Source organism: Thermomyces dupontii (genome assembly GCF_041956625.1).
Source record: "Thermomyces dupontii strain NRRL 2155 unplaced genomic scaffold VTN31scaffold_2, whole genome shotgun sequence".
Classification (NCBI taxonomy): domain Eukaryota; kingdom Fungi; phylum Ascomycota; class Eurotiomycetes; order Eurotiales; family Trichocomaceae; genus Thermomyces; species Thermomyces dupontii.
Window position 1 is genome coordinate 646,521 of NW_027192308.1, and position 23,141 is coordinate 669,661.

The 23,141-nt window shown below is 52.3% G+C and overlaps 11 protein-coding genes across 11 annotated transcripts; 4 read left to right on the forward strand and 7 right to left on the reverse strand.

Annotated features, from left to right (window-relative positions):
* Positions 1-61: 61 nt before the first annotated feature.
* On the reverse strand, positions 62-1,384 carry VTN31DRAFT_2613 (uncharacterized protein; the record flags this gene model as incomplete). Its single annotated transcript, XM_069402801.1, has 4 exons — positions 62-425; positions 479-739; positions 796-1,061; positions 1,124-1,384. 4 exons carry the CDS (start codon positions 1,382-1,384, stop codon positions 62-64), a joined length of 1,152 nt encoding a protein of 383 aa, XP_069262046.1.
* A 2,242-nt stretch (positions 1,385-3,626) lies between these two features.
* On the forward strand, positions 3,627-4,985 carry VTN31DRAFT_2614 (uncharacterized protein; the record flags this gene model as incomplete). The annotated part of the gene is made up of 2 exons (XM_069402802.1): positions 3,627-4,000; positions 4,067-4,985. 2 exons carry the CDS (start codon positions 3,627-3,629, stop codon positions 4,983-4,985), a joined length of 1,293 nt encoding a protein of 430 aa, XP_069262047.1.
* A 1,548-nt stretch (positions 4,986-6,533) lies between these two features.
* VTN31DRAFT_2615 (uncharacterized protein) lies at positions 6,534-8,386 on the reverse strand (the record flags this gene model as incomplete). Its single annotated transcript, XM_069402803.1, has 5 exons — positions 6,534-7,160; positions 7,222-7,641; positions 7,700-7,836; positions 7,902-8,076; positions 8,273-8,386. The coding sequence occupies 5 exons, from the start codon at positions 8,384-8,386 to the stop codon at positions 6,534-6,536; spliced, it is 1,473 nt and encodes a 490-aa protein (XP_069262048.1).
* Positions 8,387-10,193: 1,807 nt separating this feature from the next.
* VTN31DRAFT_2616 (uncharacterized protein) lies at positions 10,194-11,655 on the reverse strand (the record flags this gene model as incomplete). The annotated part of the gene is made up of 2 exons (XM_069402804.1): positions 10,194-11,362; positions 11,421-11,655. 2 exons carry the CDS (start codon positions 11,653-11,655, stop codon positions 10,194-10,196), a joined length of 1,404 nt encoding a protein of 467 aa, XP_069262049.1.
* Positions 11,656-12,163: 508 nt separating this feature from the next.
* VTN31DRAFT_2617 (uncharacterized protein) lies at positions 12,164-13,863 on the forward strand (the record flags this gene model as incomplete). The annotated part of the gene is made up of 2 exons (XM_069402805.1): positions 12,164-12,559; positions 12,613-13,863. The coding sequence occupies 2 exons, from the start codon at positions 12,164-12,166 to the stop codon at positions 13,861-13,863; spliced, it is 1,647 nt and encodes a 548-aa protein (XP_069262050.1).
* Positions 13,864-14,304: 441 nt separating this feature from the next.
* On the forward strand, positions 14,305-16,693 carry VTN31DRAFT_2618 (uncharacterized protein; the record flags this gene model as incomplete). The annotated part of the gene is made up of 2 exons (XM_069402806.1): positions 14,305-16,284; positions 16,352-16,693. The coding sequence occupies 2 exons, from the start codon at positions 14,305-14,307 to the stop codon at positions 16,691-16,693; spliced, it is 2,322 nt and encodes a 773-aa protein (XP_069262051.1).
* Positions 16,694-16,794: 101 nt separating this feature from the next.
* On the reverse strand, positions 16,795-17,250 carry VTN31DRAFT_2619 (uncharacterized protein; the record flags this gene model as incomplete). Its single annotated transcript, XM_069402807.1, has 1 exon — positions 16,795-17,250. One exon carries the CDS (start codon positions 17,248-17,250, stop codon positions 16,795-16,797), a length of 456 nt encoding a protein of 151 aa, XP_069262052.1.
* A 387-nt stretch (positions 17,251-17,637) lies between these two features.
* Positions 17,638-18,226, reverse strand: VTN31DRAFT_2620 (uncharacterized protein; the record flags this gene model as incomplete). Its single annotated transcript, XM_069402809.1, has 3 exons — positions 17,638-17,753; positions 17,829-17,928; positions 18,008-18,226. The coding sequence occupies 3 exons, from the start codon at positions 18,224-18,226 to the stop codon at positions 17,638-17,640; spliced, it is 435 nt and encodes a 144-aa protein (XP_069262053.1).
* A 367-nt stretch (positions 18,227-18,593) lies between these two features.
* Positions 18,594-19,379, forward strand: VTN31DRAFT_2621 (uncharacterized protein; the record flags this gene model as incomplete). The annotated part of the gene is made up of 1 exon (XM_069402810.1): positions 18,594-19,379. One exon carries the CDS (start codon positions 18,594-18,596, stop codon positions 19,377-19,379), a length of 786 nt encoding a protein of 261 aa, XP_069262054.1.
* Positions 19,380-19,592: 213 nt separating this feature from the next.
* Positions 19,593-20,092, reverse strand: VTN31DRAFT_2622 (uncharacterized protein; the record flags this gene model as incomplete). Its single annotated transcript, XM_069402811.1, has 3 exons — positions 19,593-19,882; positions 19,954-20,003; positions 20,079-20,092. The coding sequence occupies 3 exons, from the start codon at positions 20,090-20,092 to the stop codon at positions 19,593-19,595; spliced, it is 354 nt and encodes a 117-aa protein (XP_069262055.1).
* Positions 20,093-20,458: 366 nt separating this feature from the next.
* On the reverse strand, positions 20,459-22,947 carry VTN31DRAFT_2623 (uncharacterized protein; the record flags this gene model as incomplete). Its single annotated transcript, XM_069402812.1, has 3 exons — positions 20,459-20,968; positions 21,029-22,612; positions 22,669-22,947. 3 exons carry the CDS (start codon positions 22,945-22,947, stop codon positions 20,459-20,461), a joined length of 2,373 nt encoding a protein of 790 aa, XP_069262056.1.
* Between the last annotated feature and the right edge of the window lie 194 nt (positions 22,948-23,141).

Sequence of the window (23,141 nt, forward strand, 5' to 3'; positions counted from 1 at the left end):
ACCAATGGACTGAGTTACTATCTATTGACTTTTCCATTTCCCTATGTAATATACAGACAAGTCATTCCGCATCCAACGGCGCCTTAGGGGGCGTATCGTCGACCTGAATGCCCCCTCGCTTCTTCTCATTACTGTCCCAGAAGGGCAATTTCCAGCCACCCTCGTCCTCCGGGGTAGCCAACCACAACCGCATCAGGTGTCGGCGCGGCGCCGGCGGCGGATAATCCTTGTAGGCCGTGCGCGCGTGCAGGACGTGCGAGTTGGCCAGGAACTGAATGTCGCCGATATCGAGAATCATGTGCAGCGAGAGCCGCTGGCAGGTTTCCTCCAATACCCGCAGGGCTTCTTCCTGGGCGGGGGAAAGAGGTGGGATAATACCCTTGTCGGAGAATCGCGTCAATGAGCGCACGTAGTAGGGATCCCACCTGATACAGTTAGTACTCGTCACGAATTCGTGATGATCTTTGGGTAGACGCACTTGACATAAACTCGAGGGTTGTCTCCCTTCTCCAGGTAGAACACTTGCGTCTTGATGTACTCCTCCTGCCCCTTGGAGGTCTCGCCCTTGCGGTCAAAGTACCAGTTGGGCTCGGTCAATGTTTTGACAACGTCGGGCCGCTCCTTGTAGAGTGTGTTGTATACATGATGCGACGAAACCACGTCTGATTCGCCGCCTTCAAGGGCCTTGGCGATGCATAGCAAGCCGACGATATCGGAATCATCGGCGTGGAAATATTGTCTGTCGCTGTGGTTAGTTTATGCTCGCATTCCAATAAGAAATCATCTTCTTCATACCTCGCGTTGGTTCGGTAGATGCGCACTTTGTCAATCTGCGTCGAGTCCTCACCAAGGTCTTTGACATGGCCCAGCACATGTCCTTTTCCATTTTGACTGACAAAATAGCCAAGATACGTCCCCAGACCCATGTAGGCCACGGCGGACTTGTGGTTACCCCATTCCTTCACGGGGAAGCCTTTGAAGAGGATGAACCCTTTGCCGTTCAGGAGGTCTTCCCGCAGCTCTGTCAACAGTTTACTCAGATTAGGCAGGGGGAAGTTCTCCTATAAAGGCATCAGCCTTTGTCGCCCTGACTATCAACTAGAACTCTTTTTATCTCACTCACTTTGCTGATTCCGGTCAACGGAATCCCCTTCGCAATGAACTCGTCCGCCGAGCGGCTAAGCTCGTCCAGCTCCTCACTTGTAAACCAGTGCGTCCATTTCTCGGGGTGATCCCGGAAGTCCTCCGCTTTCCAGACTGTCGGGCCAGTGACCTCCTTAGGGTACTTTTCGAACGGCGCAATATACTCCGGCAGCGGCGGATGCTGGCCGGTGGTTTTGAGCCCGTCAGGGAAGAGGTTTCGATCGACGGCGGCGGCGGCCATTGTTACGATGCGCCTGATCCGACAATCGCAGTTTCTGCTCTACTTGAGACCTCCTTTTCCGTTTGACCAAGCAAGGTCGTGCAAGTCTTATATACTTGGAGGCACCTAGGATGGGGTACGGATATATCGTGGTTCGACTTGCCAAATAGAGTAAAAATCTCGGAATCACGCAATTTGCGGTGCTCATTAAGCCATAGATAAACGGACAACTGTGCGATCATTGCGATGAGATCATACTAGTAGTAGTTTACCCCTCAGTACGAGGAACACAATCTCATGCTTGCAGTTGAATTGGAGGTTCGATGAGAACAAAATTAGTTGAGTCGCTCTGCATGTAGTGGTACTTAGTACCTTTCATTCGTGGACAACTCCTCCAGCACAGGTTGGTCCCTGTCGAAGGGCATGGACGGAGTATTCCGTGGAAACAGTACGGAGTCTCCATATTTGTAGCCATGGAGAACGAAGAAAGCCCCTCCTCAGTCGCGTCATACAAGATGCAAAGCATTCACTTTGAAATCTTGTCGAATCATGCTGACTTCCAGTTAGCATGCTCCCCACTGCACTGAATTCACTGGTTCGATGCCATGCATTGCGTTTTCCGCGATGACGAATGACAAGTACTCCGTATTCGATAGGTATGCAAGTGCTCCAGTCGATGGAAAATGTTACAGGCTTCCATTGGGAATTAGGTCTGTGCGAAGCACACGATAAAGGTGGGTGCAATTTAGATGGCGATGGGTGTGCCATAGGTACGAGTAGGAACTATGTGGGGTGTGCGATTTTGGCAAGTTCCAAGACGCTGGCTTGGAACTTGGACTGAGCAGAGGGCATGCTAGAACCTAGGTACCGAGAGTGTAGGTTAAGTGGTTAACCCTAATGAGACGATTAGTTGTGATACAATTGGCGTCAGAAAATGTTCAAAATTGCACACAATGTGTGTACCACAAGCAGTGTCTAATTGAGTTAAATATTGTTCATTGGAAGTGTGCAATTAGGTAGATCAATAAATAGATAGGTAAATAGAGAAGATTGCGGTCAAGCGAGGGGTGTTGAACGCCAACGGAGTGCATCAAAGCAGGTCTACGGAGTACTCCGTACATACTGTAACAAAGTCCATCTATGACGAACTGATGATCCTCAGGTTCAGTCGGTTTTCTAATAGAATCCGATGCAAGTCAGTACCAATTCTATTCTTGAAATCACACCAGCGGCAGGCTGTTTGAGCACTGCACGGAGTACAAGATAGTACTACTGTACATATTATCGCCTGTGGCAGGTTGTTCCGCATTCATCACGGTTTGATCTGTTGCTGAAGCGTCCGCCCTTGGCATGCATGGGGGCCATTTAAATGTAATAATCTTGTCGGGTTAAGCTTAATCTTTCGTTTCAAGGGCGGTGATCTCGGCGTATCGGCTTGATCTTCCCCAACTTTCAAGAAATCCGCGGGCATGCATGTCTTGCACCAAGCCTTGAGTGCAACCGGTACCAATGTTGAATCGTGACTCGATGCTTTGCTACGGTGATCAATCCTACTATTCGATACACTGTTAAGCACGAAGAGTCGATGACATCTCAATCGGCCCGAGCCCCCATCGTACGAGTAGATTCACAAGCAACGTGGAAGTAATAGTATTTACCGGAACTACAGTAAGTACTACTTGCATTCTTTGGCATGCACTAGGACTCATTCGTTGCTCGGGACTGGGAAATTTCTTACAATGCTTACGGAGTGCTGTTCACGTTGTTTGAAAATGGCCACGCCATGGCCATTGAGTGAGGTCCTTGATCTGTTTCCCTGTCTCTCTGGGATGAAAGAGGTCCCTGTGATGAAGCAACTCAATCTCCCAAGCCGGCCTATCTGACAATCGCTGTTTTGACGCCATCACCATTCCCGTTCCTTTTTGATCAAAAATTTCCTTCAACCGGCCCCAGTCATGAAGAGGAGGGGAAAAATGTTACTTCACATCATTAATTCGGCAGGCATATGAAACAGCTCATGGGACCCAGATTTTCCAGAAAATCACCCAATATGGTTTAAACAATAACAAGATACTGACTAGGAGAGACGAGATATGAATCCCTCATTTCCATCAACAGGCTCAGGGATGTTCCGACAATATAAACGAACCTGAACCCAGATTGGCGGAGGCGCTGGAGTTCCGTCTTTCAAGATATCGTCAATAGAGAGCTCAGTCAGACTCCAGGGATAGTAGTCCACAAGACGATAAACAACACCAGGAAAATGAAAAACTTCCTGTCTCTGCTTTTCTTGGGGTCTTCGGCCCTCGGGCACACGCTCATGCTCTATGCTACCCATTACTCCGGCACTGTCAACAAGCTTGAGTTCGATCCGGACACACGTCATCTCATCATTACTCAAAGTTTGAAGGCCTGCGGCAAGCTCCCGAGTTGGCTCACCCTTGACCAGGACACCAACACGCTCTACTGTCTGGATGAGTCTGGCGACGTCAGTAGCGGAACGCCGGGAAGCCTGACCGCGTTCCACGTTGCGCCAAATGGAGACCTGGCGGAAAACGCTACAGTCAACACGATGCCCGGTGGCGTCCATAGCACGGTGTATGGCAAAGAGAAGAAGTACCTTGCCATTGCCAACTAGTAAGTTCCCTCTCCGAACCTACGGCTGGCCCGGAAAAGGAACTCGAATGCTGATTGTGTACATAGTGGCTCATCTGCCATCCAAACCTTTGCTCTCCCCTTCCACGACGGGAGCAAACCGCTTCAGAACATCACCTTTGGCGAGGGCTCCAAACCCCACGCAGTCTACGTGGACCCCTTGACGCAGTCGTCCCTCATCGTGCCAGACCTGGGCTCGGATACGATCCGGGTCTATGGCATCAGCGGCAACAATACGGGCCTTCTGACCAAGTGCCCTCAGCTAGAGCGTGTCTGGGAGGGTCGAGGCCCCCGACACGCAGCATTCACCAGGGACAACTTGAACAACACAATGATGTACGTGGCCAACGAGAACTCCAACACTATCTTGACATTTCGCCTGCATCACAATGGCACAACGACAAGCGGTCCTAGCGACACGGGCAACAAATATACCCGTTCGTCTATCATTCGACGGAACACCATTGGTACCATCACCCACAATCTCCTCTGTCCGTCTCTGGAATTCGTTTCGGAATTCGAGAACATCCTAGGAACAACCCCCGTTCCAAAAGAAGGTGCCTACCTGGGTGAGATCCGTGCCGCGGAGAACAACCGCGACCTGTATGTCTCCCTGCGCGGCGACAAGTCCTTCGGCGGCCACGACAGTATCATTCAGCTGCAGGCTGCCACAGCGAACAATACCCTCAACACGGTGAAGCGAACTCTACAAAGTACCAGCTCCACATCCCCCATCAGTTATATTCGCCACTCCGACTCTTTTGGCCAGTTCCCGCGCAGCTTCGAGATCAGCCCCGATGGAACGTACGTGGCGATCGGCAATCAGGCCAGTTCCAACGTTGCCATTGTGAAGCGGGACCCTGTTTACGGTCATCTCGGTGAACTTGTTGCCTGGGTCCCTGTGGGCGAGCCTGGTGATCCGAAGCAGGGTGGTGGTCTCAGCAGCGTCATTTGGGGAAAGAATTGATCCTTAGGGGCCACTTAGTTACATGGCGGATCATGATTGATCTTCATTCCGTCTTCTCCTGGTTGAGGCATGCATTGATGTGCAGATTTCTGATTTCTGATTGTCACTTTTACGATAGATGGCTTGTGTATGCAGGATGTGAAACAAGACATGTGCACATATACATACTTGGACTGATGAAGCTGTTTTCTGATGTACTTTGGGTCCTTACCTTTATGGAGTACATACCATGTTGTGTTGATGCAGGTTTCCATAGATCCTTGGAATTCCACACATTCTTGTTAGTGTTGCCCTTCTTCAGATCTTGACTTGTAACAAGTTTTTATCAAACTACAGGACGAGTCCATGTTCCAAGCCAATAGCCTAATTAACCTAACCCTAACCCTGGATAACTTAGATCCGATATCCTCAGCCAAATCCTCCGGAAGTTACCTAACCTAAACCTGATCTATTCGATCCGCAATCCTCCGTACGTACTCCGGAGGCGCGGCGGAAATTATCACGGAACAAAACTCCGACTTCCGAGCATCCGACCGAGAAATTGCTACATTTGCAGTGCGATACTACATAGACGCTCTCCAGAGTCTCACTACGGAGTCACTAGTCTCGGCTGATCGTCAGGGCAATGTAACCATTCAGTGAGCATACTAGTACTGATGAATCGATGATCATACCGTAGTCCGAGTGACGGACATTGTTCAGGTCTTGACAGTCACATTTGTCTTTGAGGGATTTGTACGGATACAGTATATATGCATATTGCATCGTCGACATTCTTTTAGGCCCTTTTGATACTAGTTGCATTAGAGTCCTGAGGCCAAACCAAACCGCTATTATCAATCCCCCGACAATAATAACTTACACGTGGATACACTTCGGACCCTGCATATATGTAGATGTGTTAAATCCATGCGCATCGATCCAGAAATATGTACATCCAATCTGTTGACAGCGCTGGCCCTAGAGTTCCCCGTATCTCCGACACACCAAGATCACTTGTAAACATCAGATGTGTTTCCATTGTCTCCATCAAGTACATCCTCGATCGTGCAGCCCGTGCGAAAGTGAGTTATAGCTGCACGACTTTGGTCATGATCAGTCCACCGCAGACACTGGGAGAAATGTCATTCGGGATACCATATAGGTCAGCGAGTGAGATGTTAAATACACAAATCAGAGATGGTTCATATAGGGTTCATATATACAACGAGATCCTCGAAGAGCGACGTTACAGGAAACAATGTCATGCATCACACATTTGTCACGGCGAATCAACCGGTTCCGATGCGTTGAGAAGATTGCCAACATCATCAGTGTGCAACTCGTAATCGGTTCATGGTCGCGTACCTACTCCAGTCAGCTGTACAGGACGACACCCACCGGCCAAACTCCATATCATCCGGGCATCAGCATGTATCAAGCGCCCGTTCTGTCCTGGGTATCATGGTGCAGATGCTAAACAAGAAAACAAACAAGAGGAACGACAGAATGTCAACGTTGACCAAAGCCATCATGTCGAGTCGTGAACCAAGAAATCGTAACTCGTGATCACCGGAAATCCAATTGAAAGGCTTTCCATTTCCCTCCCACCGTGCGACATCGTGGGCATGCTCTCGCGCTCGGATAACTTGTCGGCCCCATGTTCGCCGTCTTGTTTGGGCTGCCCATCGATAAAGACGGGCTGCCAACAACCAGGCTTAGACACTCGCGACATACTCCACAAATGCATTCGGTGCACGCATAGCATTCCGCTATTGGCCGCACCCGGCTGCAGTTGGCACATGCTATTCGGATGTCCCGATTTCGGGAGAACGTAGGCGGCGTCGGATTGGAAAACCGATGGGGTGCCCGTGCCTGACTGGGCAGCAGCGGGCTGGACTCGGCATTCCCTGCTGGATAAGGACGTGACGTGGAATCCATCAGAGACGATTCGATCGACGGGAACGGCTCCAGGTCGTTTTCACGACTACGCTCGAACTCGTACGGAGGCGGAGTGAGCGCTTTCTGCAGCGGCGACGCGGTGTACGACATCGTGTGAATCGCACGATGCGCAGACGATAACGGTGGTAGGTTTGATGATTGGAAGGACGGAGGAAGCGAGTTTCGATTTTTGGCCCCGGATGCGACTGGCGAGGCATGATTCAGCAGCGCTGACATCGCCGGTGAATGCGGCGCCTGGCTTTGTCAGCCCTCGATCCCTGCAAAGGGAACGGAACGCAGAGGATGTTCCGCTTACCGGCGTTGTGTCACGATCGTCTTCGACCTCTGTTGCAGAAGTCGCTGCTTCGATCAGGTCCTCCCATCGCTTACCCTGAACCCAGGCTGCAGTCTGGGGCTCCGCTGACAACGCCTTACGGTCATTGAGACTAGAGCGTCGCCCCGACTCCTTGGATCGTGCCCGCTCGTGCTTCGGCTTTCGTGATTGAGAGAGTGATGACTTTCGGGGTCGCTGGATTTTATCGGAGCGTTGAATGGGAGGCAGGGTGGATGATCGCCCGGGGGGCGAGTGATTCATGATGGATGGTAGCAGCTCTCTCGGCCGTTCAAAGTTTGCAAAAGGGTCTTGTTTGAGCTGATCCCGCAAGGGCGGCAACTCAATCGACGATCGCATGCGTTCTTTACCAGCTACATCATTGTCTGAATGCGATACGGAGTCCTACAATGGTTGCTTTGTCAGCTAGCCTTGCGCGACTAGTGTTCGGAGATGTACGCACCATCTCCGATTCCCATTCGGAGTTCATGCGATGGTGGTGCAGCTGTGTCAGTGCAACGGCTGCCGTCGCCGCCGGGTGCGCTTCATCGAGGGTGCGCGTGGCGGGAGAATTCGCATCTGCACCGTAGACATCGCGATCTGCGTCCTGGTCAGATGCCGCAATCCGCAATCCAGTGCGTCCTGCATCAAACTGGATCACCCACCAGGCTGCTTCTTGGACGGCGCTGAGTTGTTTGCTTGTGGGTTGAGATGTGCGCGTTGATCCAGGGGGGTATTGACCATCAGCAGGAAGCTCTCTTCTGTCGCGGGAAGCTTCGGAATATAGTGACTCGGATGGGCGCGGCGGATGTGCTCCTGCATGGAGCGAAAGCGTTTTTCCTGTCACCACTCAGCATGCATGCGACAATTGACATACGGCTTCGTGAGAGTAATGAATTTGTTATGGCTATTTACGATCGATGTGCTGTTGAGATCGAGCTCTGCTTGAGATTTTGCTTTGCACAGCTTGCAGGGCCGGGGGAGAACAGCTAGGCCAATAAGAGAGCTTGCGGAAAGCTCGCATCGCATCACTTACCCCCAGACATCGCTTGCGACAATTGGAACCATCATTGTTGGTCAAAGGGCACACGACTTCATTGTTGGCATCGGAAACGGAGAACGAACTGGTCAGCGAGGTGCGTGGTGGCATGGTCGGAGGTGCGCAGTCCCTGCGGGCGTTGGAGAGGGGCACAGGGTTTCTCAACGGCGATAAAGACCAGACCGGGTGGGGACGTGACGGAGAGGAGGACAAAGGGGCCGTGATCAACCAATGGAGGACGGACTCGGAGCGGAATGCATGCTAATCAAGGGAGGAAGCAGAAGAATTGTGCGAGGAGAAGGAGGAGGCGCATGGGAGAGATGGAGTTACGAGGATTTCGGAGAGGAGAGGAGAAATGGGGGTGGAGGGAAGAGCCGGAAACAGCTGTCGCTCGTTAGCTTGATTGAGCTCATACATAATCTTAGCCCCTCGGGCTGATTTTTGCCCCTCGGACGGAGCTGGGGATGATTAGTCACGATCCATTCCCAGAGGAGCCGCAAAGGAATGCTTCTGATTAGCCCGCTCTGCTCGAATTAGTGCCGTCTGTTGGGCCGCGGTGAACGGGATCCAGTGCGTTGGATGGTTCCTCTCAGCCCACGAGAAGAGGGTTTTCCGGAAGACCATTGTGTGAATGTGTGCGGTTCTCTCGCTTTTTCCGGATCCCTGTCTGCCCAGACAGCTCCAGCAGGGAGTCGAGCTTGGAGCTGCGCGCCTGTGCGTTCAGGCTGTTATCGATAGGTTAGGCACGGCGAATCCACGGCATGTAGCCTAATATTACCCCTTTAGGATTACGGACTGCACGAGAACTTTGTGCATTCGGATGAGCTTCCGAGATGCTGCAGCCTCGCACAAACTGCGTTCAGACTTGAGAGCCTTGAAGAACCGCACAATGCCAATGAAATTCCAAAGCGAGGGCCCTCGTTTCCCAATTCGATAGCCTACTCAGATCGTTGCATATGACTCATGAGGATTCTATTTGTGCTGCACATCTGGGGCTGAAAATGCCACTGACGTTGTAATCGTAGCAGATTTTCTGGCTAGCGATCATCTGCAATCTGCAGGTCAGAAAATCGCTTTGCACGATAGCCACCCTCATTGGACGACTCGGGGAAAAAGCAGGGCGCACCTCGGTTATTCCCACATCCACCCAATCAGTGCAAGGCTCTTTCCCCGTCCTGGATTCGTCATCAAATCCGGAAGCTCAAGCTCTCTTGCCAGCTCCTCTCAGCTAGCAAAGCTCGACCGGAGCTTGGTGGCAAAACGTCCAGGAGCTCGACGATTTCTCGCCTGTTCCATGAGCAGACGCTGATCTATTGAATTGATCGATGAAAAGATGAGGCACAATGTGTCTTGTTCGGAGTCAGAACAATGGCCTCTAGCGGGTCGCCCTAGGCGCAAAGTGACCCGTTGATTGCCCCGTTGATGATGCTCAATATCGCATTATGCGTTCCCCGATGGAAGCTCAATAGCTCATGCGCATTGCCCGAATGGACTTGATCGATAGCTTCAAGACTCCATTGAGCAAGCGACATGTCATGAATTCAAGACTTGAAAGAAACTCGTCCTGGTTCCCAGTGAAAACTACTAGGCAAGGTACTTAAGTAATCACGCGGGAAGGCATTGGGAGGAAAGAACGCTGGGATCATGAGAGGAAGGAGCATCTAGAGAAGGAAGGTTGCTGCTGCCCCATCTGAACTTCTACATTGTGGTATGATCTATGCCTTGCAATAATGCTAGGTAGGTAGGTACATACAATACAACAGAGAGGAGATATCAAACGCCTCACAACTCTATGCCGGCAACGCCCCAATATGCAAGATTATAACATAGACAATGCAAAAAGCCGCCTGATAATACAATGCTTTGTACAGAATCCCATGGGTATCCGTGGATCAGATGAATGCAAAGTCAACAGTACTCAGACACTACCTCCCTCGGAATGCACCTCACGCCGGCGGTTGACATCACGCGCCAGCTTTTTCCCGATCTCATAACTGGAGATCATAATCGCACAGGCGGGTGCCACTTTGAGACACCGAGGCAGCCACCCTTTGAATAGCCCGGACAATCCTTCCTCCCGGAAGATGTGGAGGAGGAATTTCGGCATGGGAAGCTGTTCTGGCACCATTCCAGAAGGACTCGGTCGACCAATACTCCCGGGGACTGTCGTCGATGGTGCATCGCCGGAATGTCGAAAGACCTGCTGCCGAGTCTTGCCAACGTCGAATGGCTGCGTGATCAATGCGGCGGCAGCTCCGGCCGTCGAACCAGCGATAAAGCTGTCAATGAAGGTCGATGCCGAATCTTGCTGCGCCCGTGATGCTTGGGGATTGTGAAGACCCTCGCTCGTCACCGTCATGCTGCGGCCGCTACGCCGACTTTCCCGGAAATCGAGCAGGAAGTTGCGAATCACCTCGTAACCCCACCAATATAGACCGGAGAACGGCGCATCCCTCCAGATGGTCAAGGTCAGACCGCGCCAAAGCGCGCCATATCCCTGAGTCCGAGTCATCTGGTACAGGCCCTTTAGAGTTTCACGGAAATGGCCTGTGCCGCTCCCAGATGTCGCTTGCAAGCGAGTACGGAACATTTCAATAGGGCTGATCACGGTAGCGGCGGCGATTCTGGCCCCAGAACCCGCCACCAATGGGGTATAGCTGTCACTCACGAACCGACGGACTGGACTGCGAGAATCCGTTCGAAGCCAGTCGTACCCGGAAAGATAGATGACATTAGCCGGAATAGCCATGATCAATGTCGGACTGAGGCCGCGCCACAACGACGCCAGGCCCTCGTTGCGCGCAATTTTTCGCAACCCGTCAAACGTCGAAGTGAAAGCATGCTGGCGAGTTCCTGCGACTGCACAGTCAATAGCGGCACCTGGGCCGCGACTGGTCGTGCTCGGACTGACAAGACACATGCCTAGGTTGTCCCCGACCCAAAACACCTCCCGACAACATGCCGTCACTCCGAGGTTTGCAGGCAGCGATTTGAATGTTGAGATGGTATGGGCGGTGGGCTTCGAAGCGTTATGTATTGTAGCGGTTTGTGATTGCAGGCGGACTCGAACAACGTCGAGTGGCGTCACTGTAGAACTTCGTTAACAAAGAGAGAATGGCGGGTGGCCATTTGAACAATCACTCACCTAGTAATGACGTGAGAATACTTCCCAGTGTCGCGGACAGCATTCTTTGGCCGGTCGAGATTTCGCCCTCGCCGGTGGCCTGCGAGTCATTTTTCATCGCAGAAATGGCCATTGTCACACCGTCGTGACAATCTCTAGTGCTCTGGTGGGTGCCATGGGCATTTTCAGGTTGGTCCAGACGGTTGTGACGTTCGTCTGAGAGGAGGAGCCGAGAGCGGTCGACGCGGGCCTCCATGCACAGAATGGGACCAACGAATGCTGTTCTTGGTAGCCAATTCCCACTGCTTGCGAGGCTCAAAGCAAACACTCTCCGTGGAAGAAAATGACTCGAACGCAAAACATCGACGGAATATTTTGATCTTCCGCCGCCGTAGAGGTTATCGCGCAAATATCGCGCTGATGTTGATTAGTCATGCCTCTCTTATCAATCACATCGATTCCAGATGTCCAGAATCGGCTTATCGGAGATTACTAATCAATCAAACCGCGCTGCGGCCGATTTCCCCAAGCTACTTATGGCTCAAGTCGACTGGACCGTTGCTGGTACCTACATGATTTCGAATTAGCCGCTGCATTGCACCATTCTCTTCGGGATCGATGCTTTGTCCAGGGGAACTTTCCCAGTGCTCGACATGGTAGAAATCAGAAGACCTAAGCTCAGAGTTCCCTAGTACCTTGAACGCCACCACCTGTCGCCATCATAGGTTACTTTGAAATGCCGCGGGCGCGTTTCCGAAGTTGACATGGAGGACAACCCGGAACTGAGTGAATTTCGACGCCAATGGCGTGAAGAAGTGACGCGGCGGGTCAAATCTTCATCGAAGGAATCATCCCAAGGCTTGATCCAGGCTTCGTCCCAGCAGACGCCACCGTCGAAACAATTTGTTCCTCCGATCAGACACCCGGTTGCAGATCGAAGAGAAGATGGTACGATCGGAGATTCCTCGAGTGGACACCACTATGACGAGTTTGTCCAGCGAACCAGCCAGTTGAGTCTACAGAGTGCATCTGTGGACGGGTTTGAGCAATCGTTGCGACGCGAACCAAAGTCTGCCTTGGAGCACTTTGAGAGAGCCATTGAAAAGGAAGCGGAGGGAAAATTAGGCGACAGTCTGGATCACTATCGAAAGGCGTATCGAGTGAGTTACGCTTTCTTTTGGTCGCTGTTCATGCCATTCTGACCGGTTTGTAGCTTGATGCGGCCATTGACAAGAAATACCGCCATAAGCACTTCGCTTCCAAGCCGGCATCGTCGGAGGTTCAGCAAGTCTCTGCTCCAGGAACCTCGTCCAAGGAGGCGAGGGAGTTGCTACCAACATCAGAGCTGATTTTGTCATTTGCCAATCTACCCATCCCTCCGGCAGAGCCTTTGATAGAAGGCGCACCTCCCCTGCCTTGTCCCATCGCTAAGGTCCCCACGGATATTTTGATCGAGATCCTAAAGCATGTCGCGCTTATGGATCCCTCTGCGTTTGGCCGCATGGCACTGGTTTGCAAACGCTTTGCATATCATTTTGCCCATGAGCAGCATATCTGGAAAAGACTCTGCCAAGGACCAGAATTTGGGTTTGAAAGCATGCATTACTCTTTTAGCTGCGATTTGCATGGCAATCAATATCACACATTGGCACCTCGTTACACCCCTTTTCCTCGCGGGATGCCTGTGCAGATTCCAAAGCCATTGACAAGCTGGAGCCAGGTATTTCAGATGTTCCCACGGATTCGGTTTACCGGAATCTACATTAGTACAGTCAATTACACCCGACCGGGTGCGTCCACATCACATTCACATGCGGTCTGGAACTCACCTATACATATCGTGACTTATTACCGCTATCTTCGCTTTTATCCCGATGGAACCGTCATCTCCTTGCTTACGACAACGGAGCCTGTGGAAGTGGTACCTTACATCAGCAAGGAGAACGTCACCGAAGCCAAGGCCGCCGCCTCTCGCCATTCCCATCAGAGGCAGCGATCGGAAGCGGGTGCTGCTTTTGTATCAAGTACAACAGCAGGCACATCAACGGGCCCGGTGATCCCGCCCGTAGCAATGAACACGTTGAAACATGCTCTACGAGGTCGATGGCATTTGACCCGGCCCACTGCTGCCCGAGCAGAGGAGCAGGTCGAGTCGGTCACTTCGCAAGTCCCTCCTTCCATGAAGACGGAAGGTGATTCCGAACCAGATCCGCGGGATGTGGTGATAGAGACTGAGGGAGTGGATCCTAAATACGTCTACGTTCTCCATCTTTCGCTCCGTTCGTCCAACCCAGCACGGGCTGTTGGGTCCACACAGGCGCCTCCCAACGTGTCCAAGAACACCAAGCTTATCTGGAAGGGTTTTTGGAGCTATAACAAACTTACTGATGACTGGGCGGTATTTGGCCTTCGCAATGATCGGTCGTTTGTATTCCGACGAGTTAGAGGGTGGGGGCTACCGTGAGCTTTTCAATGTCTCTGTATAGACTGAATATAGAAGGTTGGATATATAACCCTGAGCAAGCTGACTGCATGGGACCTATTCTCCGCGGCACGGAGTGTAGTCACTCTCCTGACTGAACAGTCCACAAAGCTACAGAATGAGTACTCGTAGTCCTGAGGTACCTACCTCCAAACTGGCAAACGGACTGTCCAGTTCCATGTATCTAATACTTTCTTATCTGGGGTTAGTGTACGAGTACTGATTCTTGGCATGCTTATCCTTATCGATAAGTACTACTCCGTACGGAGTAGATGAGGGGTTTTTTTTTTTTTTTTTTTTTTTGCTCCTGAGCCAACTGCGCGACGCCAGTTTCAAAGGTAACCAGAGATACTCATTGTCCAGCATTGATTTAGGGATGGTTCGTTGCCATTTTTTTGATTTTATTCGATAGATTATGAAATAATGTTGGAACGGGTGCACAAGGGATTAGACGACTCGGACAAGGATTCGAAGCTTGTCCAAAAACAACCCCAAGCAGCAGAGAATGCGGCAGGGAAAGACGGCTTCAAGAAGGAGCACGTAAAAAAGAGCAAGAAAAGAAAGCGAGAAGACTACGAGGAGCGTCAAAGTGCGAATAATGCGAGTTCGAAACAGCCGTCTCAATCACAGCCCAACGGTGCGCAGGGAAAACACATTGCATCAGATGCCAAACAGAAGCCCCATCATCAATCTCTCAAGGAGAAAGCCAAAGCCCTTCTGCCGATCCGGAGGAATCTTCCGATCTTCCCTCATGCCGATGAGATTCGCCAACGACTCCGCGAGTCCAACGTGTTGCTCCTCGTCGGTGAAACCGGAAGCGGCAAGAGTACGCAAATCCCGCAGTTCCTCGTCGATGAATCCTGGTGTCAGCCTCGGAAGACCAAAGATGCAGAGACTGGAAAGAAGATTACCGTTGGCGGATGCATCGCCGTGACGCAGCCACGTCGAGTCGCGGCCGTGTCATTGGCGAGGAGGGTTGCGGAGGAGATGGGCACCCCGTTGGGCAATTCGTCACCGGCAAGTAAAGTTGGGTACTCGGTACGCTTTGATACGTCGGTGTCGCCGTCTACGCGGATCAAATATCTGACCGACGGAATGCTGCTGCAAGAGATGTTGAGCGATCCATGGTTGACCAAGTACAGTGTAGTCGTGGTTGACGAAGTGCATGAGCGCGGCGTAAATGTGGATCTGGTGCTGGGATTTTTGAAGAAAATTCTGTCAAGCAAGCTGGAGGGCCGCGGGGGCGTACCGTTGAAGGTAGTCGTGATGAGTGCGACGGCGGACATGGAGAGCCTGGTGGGATATTTCGGCAGCAGCAGCTCGGATAACGAGAAGCCTGCCTCATCTCCAGACGTCGCGGTTTGTCATATCAAGGGTCGACAGTACCCTGTTGTGACGATCTACTCGCCCGAGCCCGTGTACGATTTCGTCGATGCCGCGTTGAAGACAATATTCAACATTCATATCAAAGAACCGTTACCTGGGGACGTCTTGGTGTTTCTGACGGGGCAAGAAACCGTGGAAAATTTGGAAGATCTGGTCAACGACTATGCCACCGGGATGGACCCATCGCTGCCCAAAGTGCTCGTGCTGCCGCTCTTTGCGGCGCTGCCCCAAGCCGCCCAACAGAGGGTTTTCATGCCCACGCCGCCGCGCACACGTAAAATCATTCTGGCTACCAACATCGCGGAAACATCTGTGACGGTGCCCGGAGTGCGCTACGTGATTGATTGCGGCAAGGCCAAGATGAAGCACTTCCGCACGCGTCTGGGGCTCGACTCTCTCCTTGTCAAGCCCATCTCGAAATCCGCGGCGATCCAACGCAAGGGTCGCGCCGGCCGAGAAGCACCAGGAAAATGCTACCGACTGTACACGGAGAAGGACTACCTGGAGCTGGCGGAGGCGCCCACGCCGGAGATCCTTCGCTGCGATCTGAGTCAAAGCATATTGACGATGAAAGCGCGCGGGGTGGACGACATCCTCAACTTTCCTTTCCTATCTCGGCCGCCGCGGGAAGCGCTCGAGAAGGCGCTGCTCCAGCTGCTCAACATCCAGGCTCTGGATGGATCCGGCAAAATCACGCCAATTGGTCTGCAGATCGCCAAGTTGCCACTGACGCCGCCGCTGGGCCGGGTGCTTCTGGCTGCGGCGGACGAAGGGTCGCCGTGTCTCCGCGACGTGATTGACATCATCTCGTGCTTGAGCGTGGAGAACATCTTCCTCAACCCGACGTCGGAGGAGAAAAAGGAACAGGCCGAGCAAGCGCGCCGAGACTTATACCGACGTGAGGGCGACCATCTTACCATGCTCGCGACGGTGCGAAGCTACGCGGCCGAGACGGTGGATCGACGCGCGTGGGCCGAGAGGCATATGGTATCTCACCGGGCAATGCAATCGGTCATGGTCCGCACCCAACCTTTTTATATCCCTACACGGATCGAGAGAGAGGATCTAAGCTAACACATAGCAGGACGTCCGCAAGCAACTCCTCGCCCAAGTCACCGAGGCAAAGCTCCTCCCTGCATCGGAGACGTCATCATCATCAGCATCATCCGGCGGACCAAATGAGACAATCCCAATCCTGAAGGCGTTTCTGAAGGGCTTCGCAACCAACACCGCCCGCTTGGTCCCGGATGGCTCGTACCGGACCGTCATCGGCAATCAAACGGTCGCGATCCATCCGTCTAGCGTGCTATTCGGGAAAAAGGTTGAGGCTATCATGTATAATGAGTATGTATTTACGAACCGGAGTTACGCTAGAGGAGTTAGTGCGGTGCAGATGGATTGGGTTGCAGAGGCACTTGGAATATAGATGGCATACGGAGTGATGGCTTTTTTTTTTTTTTTTCTCTTTTTTTATTAAATCACTGTTACAAACAATCGTCTTGTAAAGCAAAGTACCGTCGATTGGAATCACATGAGAATACAGCATCCAGGTTCAGGGTCGGCACCACGACGAACGCCATACTCGTATTCCGTTTTCACGCGCCGAACCATCCGAATCTGATTCCGGTCATACACACCCCTGAACCTGCATTGCGGGCAATGCTCTCTTCCCGTCCGACGTCGGGCCACGGTCTGAAGGGCGCTGTAAAAGGCGTAGGATCTGCCATCCCGCCGCCTCTGCATGAGCAGCGGACAGTCATTGAAGCCGTGGGCAGGCTCATCTCCATACGACGCTCGATCTGAAGCAGGGGAAGAGGCTGTGGAGGTCGATGTAGACGATGACGCAGAGGTAGAGGATATGCGCGAGACTCGCCGCCGTGGAGCCGGTCGGCCCGGCCGAGACGTAGAAACGATACAGGGAGTGTCGATGGTGAGCCAGCGGTGGTTGCAGGTCTCTGATTCCCAGTAGATCACTCCGCACATGGCTGCTGAGAGATCTCCAGTTGGAGAACTGAGATTGCTTGCTTGTGTTCAGAGTCTAGGGCCGCTTGGTCAGTGTGTTGTCGTCTCATGCAATGGGAATCTAATTCTACCTATTGATAAGGGCCAAATAGGAGAAGTTCTCCCGATCTTCACAACAGAGAATATTGCACTTTATCGCTCTGGTTGTTTCTGGGGTTTTATGTTTCCAGTTGGAGCTCAGAGACTTGCGGCCTGCGGCTAACCTGCACTGCGACGCAGGTCAGTGACTTTTTACCACAGATACAAAGCCGGAAGGGAGATCACTCACCACTCATTTCGTCCAACCTTGCTCATCCAGCCGCTCACCTTTGGCCATCATCTTCCAACAACAATACTCAAGCAGAGAAATCAATACTTGTTGTCTTCCCTCTTCGCCTCTCCAGACTCCTGTACGTGATCATTTCCACTCCGGTCTGGATTTTTGATCGCCTGCATCAACTCGTAGAGCTGTCCTATCTGCTCGTCTGCAAAGGAATGGCAAGTTAATAATTGACTTACTCGCCGTGAATCCACACTGCCATGAAAAGCGGAGCACTCACCACTCATCTTGTCTAACTTGGCCTGATCCAGCTTTTCACCCTTCCATTCATCTCCTTCCAATTTTTGGGCGTACAACTGCCATTCAGTGAGGAAACCAACCTAGAGCAGTGAACAGCTATCAGTTACACCTTCCCTTGAAGAAACAGGGACTGGACGACCCGAGAGAGAGTAAACTCACAATGTGAATGGGATTGTCAATGTCACGGTGGGCTCGGAACTCATTCTTGACGTATTCGTCGCCCAGCAGGCGCATGTCCGGCGGCAGTTTGCGCCGATGCACGCGAAGGAGACGGCGGTACAAATGGAGCGGAGGAAGAAGGGCGACTGACGGAGATTTGCCCGCTTTGGAGCTGACTGACGAGGCAGTTGCAAAGAGGCGCCGTGGTACTCTCATCATCGTGCTTTTGGCAAGAGCAATCAGGTCGAATAATGGGTCGAAACTCGAAAGGATTTGCGACTTCGTCGGGAGGACGGAGAAGCTTCTGAAAGGTCAAATGCAATCTCCGTAATCCTCCGTAATCCGGCTGTAATTTACCGGGCCGAGGAACGAAAGCTGGAGTACCGGTCTCCGATAGGTAATTGAACGTATACGGAATAGTCTACATTAATTACAGTACTCCGTAGTCCGTACGGAGTTTGTTTGGAGTAAGGAGTACTTATGCCTGACAATTCAGGCAGCACATACCTCACCTAGACAGAAGGTGAGTGTCCAGGCCATGGTCATCGCGAACTTCATGACATGACGATACCATGCTGAGGTAGCGATGCTCCCCACCCCCTCAACCTCCCACGTCTCTTTCGATACCATCTACGAGCCCGCCGAAGACTCATACCTGTTTCTGGACACGCTGTCTTCGGAGTCCGAATCCGAATGGCTCCGCGCACGATTCTCTAACGCGCCCACCCCGCTTGTCCTCGAGGTCGGCAGCGGGTCAGGAGTTGTGCTGGCCTTTGCGGCAGTGAACGCGCGCCATATCTTTGGACGAGATGACGTTCTGACTCTTGGCACGGACGTCAACGGGGACGCATGTCAGGCGACGCGGGAAACGGTCACTAGGGCCGTGGCGGAGACGACGTCTGCCGACGACAAACCGCGCAGTGGCGCGCAACACACCGCGTCCCTGACAGCAGATCTCTTCTCCCCGTTGCGGCCCGGTTCCGTCGACGTTCTCCTGTTCAATCCGCCCTATGTGCCTACCCCGGATGTGCCCTCGCTCCCGTCGCCCTTGGATAAGCCGCAATCGCAACTCTCTCGCACGGAAAAGTTCGCGAGGGACTCGTATTTCCTATCGCTGACTTACGCGGGAGGTGTGGATGGCATGGAAATCACGAATCGGTTTCTCGAGGCCATGCCGGCGGTCCTTCATCCGGAGCGCGGCACCGCGTATGTGCTGTTCTGTGCACAGAATCAGCCCGCGCGTATCCTAGAACGAATCCAGAACGGGTGGCCGGGGTGGAAAGCAGAAGTGGTCGGTCGTAGTGGTTCCAAAGCGGGTTGGGAGAAATTGGTTATTCTACGGATTTGGCGGGATTCTTCCGCATCCAATTGAGCCGACTCATAGAGATGGTTATGATAGGTCTGGAGCATCACGTTGAGAGAGTGCCAAATCATCTATGCCGGACAGTTCCATTGGCGAAGCTCTCATGCTTATTACGTTCAAAACATGACCAGGCGCAACAAAATCAAAGCAGACCCCCCAATCCTACCTAAGAAGGCGTAAACGCGAAGAAAAGAAATAAAACTCTTGCTTAAAACACCAGCATTAGAAACCCCTCCTTCCCCGTCCTCTCCCTCTTGCTCCTCTCCCCCTTCCTCTCCCTCTCCCACGCTCGGCGTCCTTCTTGGCCTTATTCTTCGGCTTGGGCGCATCATCCACCAGCAACGTATCCAGGGGCAAGCTATCCGGAAGGATGAAATAGCGGATCGTAGAGCCACGGACGTTGATGGTATCGAGGGAGATGGGTTCACGGCCCTTGACGGTCATTTTGACGGTGCGCAGCGCGGTGTTCATCTGAGGCGAGACAGAAGCGATTGTGCCATGGAGGATTGTCCCTGGAAAGATTGTAGAAACATCTATTAGCCTGGATGTTGAGGGTGGGAGGTATTGTTCAGCTCAGCAGTACCATTCTTCAGCTCAATCGTCACTGTCTCGTTGATACATTTCATAAGAAACCTGTTCGTCAGCCGGTTAGTCAAGCATCCGTTTACAACATACTCGCATTTCACGCTGCAAGTCACGCCAACCTACCGGACCAACTTCATGGTGCTTGGAAGGAGCTGCGCTCCAACTTGAACCGGTGCGCAATCAAAACTTTTCCTGGACTGTTTCCGTCTGCGAAAGACTGTAAAAAATTCCAAGTCACAAAGCGCAGCAGCCGGCCACCGCAACAGTGAAGGGATGTGCGATCCAGTCGTAGTGTTGACTGTTGACCGTTGCGGTCGATCGAGCTTTTGAGGAAGGACGATCAAGCTGGTGTATCACGTGATTCACCCAATTAGAGTAGGCGTACTATCCTGAACCAACTTTTGACAGCAACACATGAATTATTACTAGAAGTCTGACTCTAGGTACAGCCTGACAATTGATCTATCATGATATGTATGCTGAATCCCCTGAATGCTCCGTAGTTATAGCCGACAATGCCGTGCCCCAAAAATCGACACATTTTGATCGTAAAACAAGATTTCTCGCAATCTAAACGCTTTAGATGTGCCAGCATCCACGTCATGCGCGTCGTCTTCGTCGGAAAGTGGCTCGTCGTCAACGGAAAAGGAATCATCCTCGTCGTCATGCTCGGAGACGCTGTCGATTGGGTCATCCATATCGTCTTCGTCATCGTCCTCGTCGTCATGATAGTCTACACTGTCCAAATCCGAGTTTGCGATGGACTGGACGTCGTTGTCGTCGACTTCTCTTCCGTCGCGACCCGATGAGCCATTTACCTCCACGATTTCGAAGCATTTATTCCAGATCCCCAGGTAGCAGAGCTGGATTTCCGGACGTAAAGTGATGGCGGTCAGAACCTGCAACGCACGCTCGTGGCCTCGCTTCGCCGACGGCCCCCCTCGATCGCAGATGTCCGCGAGGTAAAGAGCGCGCAGGTTGGGAAGATTAGGTAGCCTTTGGAGAAAATAATGCTGCAGAGCGTCTGTTAGCCACCCTGTACGGATTTTCTGGCCACATTGACAATCTCATACCCAGTCACGACCATCAATGATCATCCCCAATTCTCGCAGCTGCGACATCTTCCCACTAGTTAAGAATCCCAGAACCGAGCGAGGGAGCATCCATTGCCGTCGAGGAGTGGTGATCACATCCCTGCCAACTCGAGTCGTACAGTCAACCAGGACTTTTCGAAGGCTGGCATGATGTGGACGAAGAATATATTTGTAAATGGCGTTGATGCCGACGGATAACTCATAGCCACTCCGACTTAGAAGAAAAACGTCCTCTAGGGTATTTGGCGCAATAGCTTCTTTCAAAAACAACATTAGGTAGGGTGACACGTGGTCAGTATGGAGATGCTTCAGGTTGAGGGCATAGTGGACATTTGTCGCTTTCTTCCGCCCCTGCAGATCTGTTGGTGGTGAAAACTGTCGGCGCAGGGCTCGCCAAAGACTCTCAGTATCGAAGCATCGAAGAAGCGTCAATTTTGTGAGTCGCCGCCAGTCCAATGCCAGCATCAGAGGGGCAGCGCTGATATGTACTGACTCTAGCTCCAGAGCTTCCAGTTTGAGCTTCTCTGGTTTCTTCCGAGATCCCCCATGCTGCGTCTCGTCCACCGACAGCTCGGACAGCATTTGCACCGTTGTTGACAGTGGAGCATCGTCGGCATCTATCTTGCCAAAGGCAGCTAGGTTTCCCGATGAGAACTTTGGCAGGAAGACATCTCTGTCGTCATCGTTCAACAAAATCGAGAGCACACCGCCGGGTCTTGGCCAACCCGAAGGGTGCTCGGGCGTGTTTTGCCCTGCCGGCAGGTGCCAATCTACAGAGCCGTACATCTCAGACAGGCCGATACGTAGCTCGGTCAACTTATGTCGCGACCGGTGGATGAGCACAGCCATCTCTTCCAGATACGACGGCTCATCGATGTTTAGGACTGTCAGGGACTTCAATGGGGGGAGCACCGAGAAAGTAGGATATTCCACACCCTGATGGCGTGAGCGATTCAACGTCCCATTCTTGAACCCTTGTATGGCAAGACGCTTGCGTGGGTTCTTTGAATTGTCATGCCATCGAACCCACACGCGCTCCAATCGGCATTCATGGCCAGGTCTGTTACTCAGCGATGCCAGCGAGATGAAGACATCCTGCGTAAGACCAGTCGGCATGTCCCAAACAAATGACTCGAGATTGACCATCCTCGCCACGGCCAATGCCACCAGCGTGCCGAGCATCTTCCCGGTATCTCTGGTGATACAATACTCGTGTACCCACGGTGTTGGGCCGTTGCCAATGGAGAACAACTTTATGTATTGTGCATAGTTATTCCCCAGGTGCAACCTCCCCAGCCGTCTCGTCACAGACAAATCCGGTCTGTTGCTACAGCCGAGGTCATTTGTCCCAGAAGACGGCATAGGAACCTCATTAAAGTAATGCGGCCCCATAACCAGCGTTGTCAGTCCATACGACAGCGCATCCACGGCACTGGAATGGTTCCCATCGGTTTGAGGCTCCGGCCATACAATGTCAAAGCTCGAGTACAGGCGGGGAATCGCCAGGGCGTGCATCGTCGAACAGGTCAGGGCGAGAGAGGTCAGATCATTCGTATTATCGACCTAGCCCATATCATCAGCCCCCACGCGCGAGCAGCGTTCTACAGACATTATTTCACCTCACGAAGGATCACCTCCAGCACATCCAGCGGGAGATCCAACAGAGTCTGTCGCCGCTTCTTGGCTGGCGATGAAACAGCAACTGTTCCCGTGTCCGTTTCTGTCCGAGCAGCTGTCTCTGAAGACGGGGCATCTCTTCGGTCATCGTTCGACGACGTCTCAGCGACTGAATGAGTGACGCTCTCGGCGCAGTCACTATCAAAGTCATCCTGTTCGGCTGAAGAATCCAGCCAAAAGTCATGCTCCGAATAGGGATTCGCGTCGACTCCGAAAGCCATCCCGATGTCCTGCAGAGTGGAAGCTTTCCCCGAATAGCGACAGCTCCGGCACGGACTACTCGTTCAGAGTCGACAGAGGCCAAGTCACATTGCGGTTTGTGACGAACCAAGGATGTCTAAACCAGAGTGACCAGAGCAGAAAAAAGCAACGAAGGTACGTTAACGAGTGCTGTCGTGTGGCGGAATCTATCGAC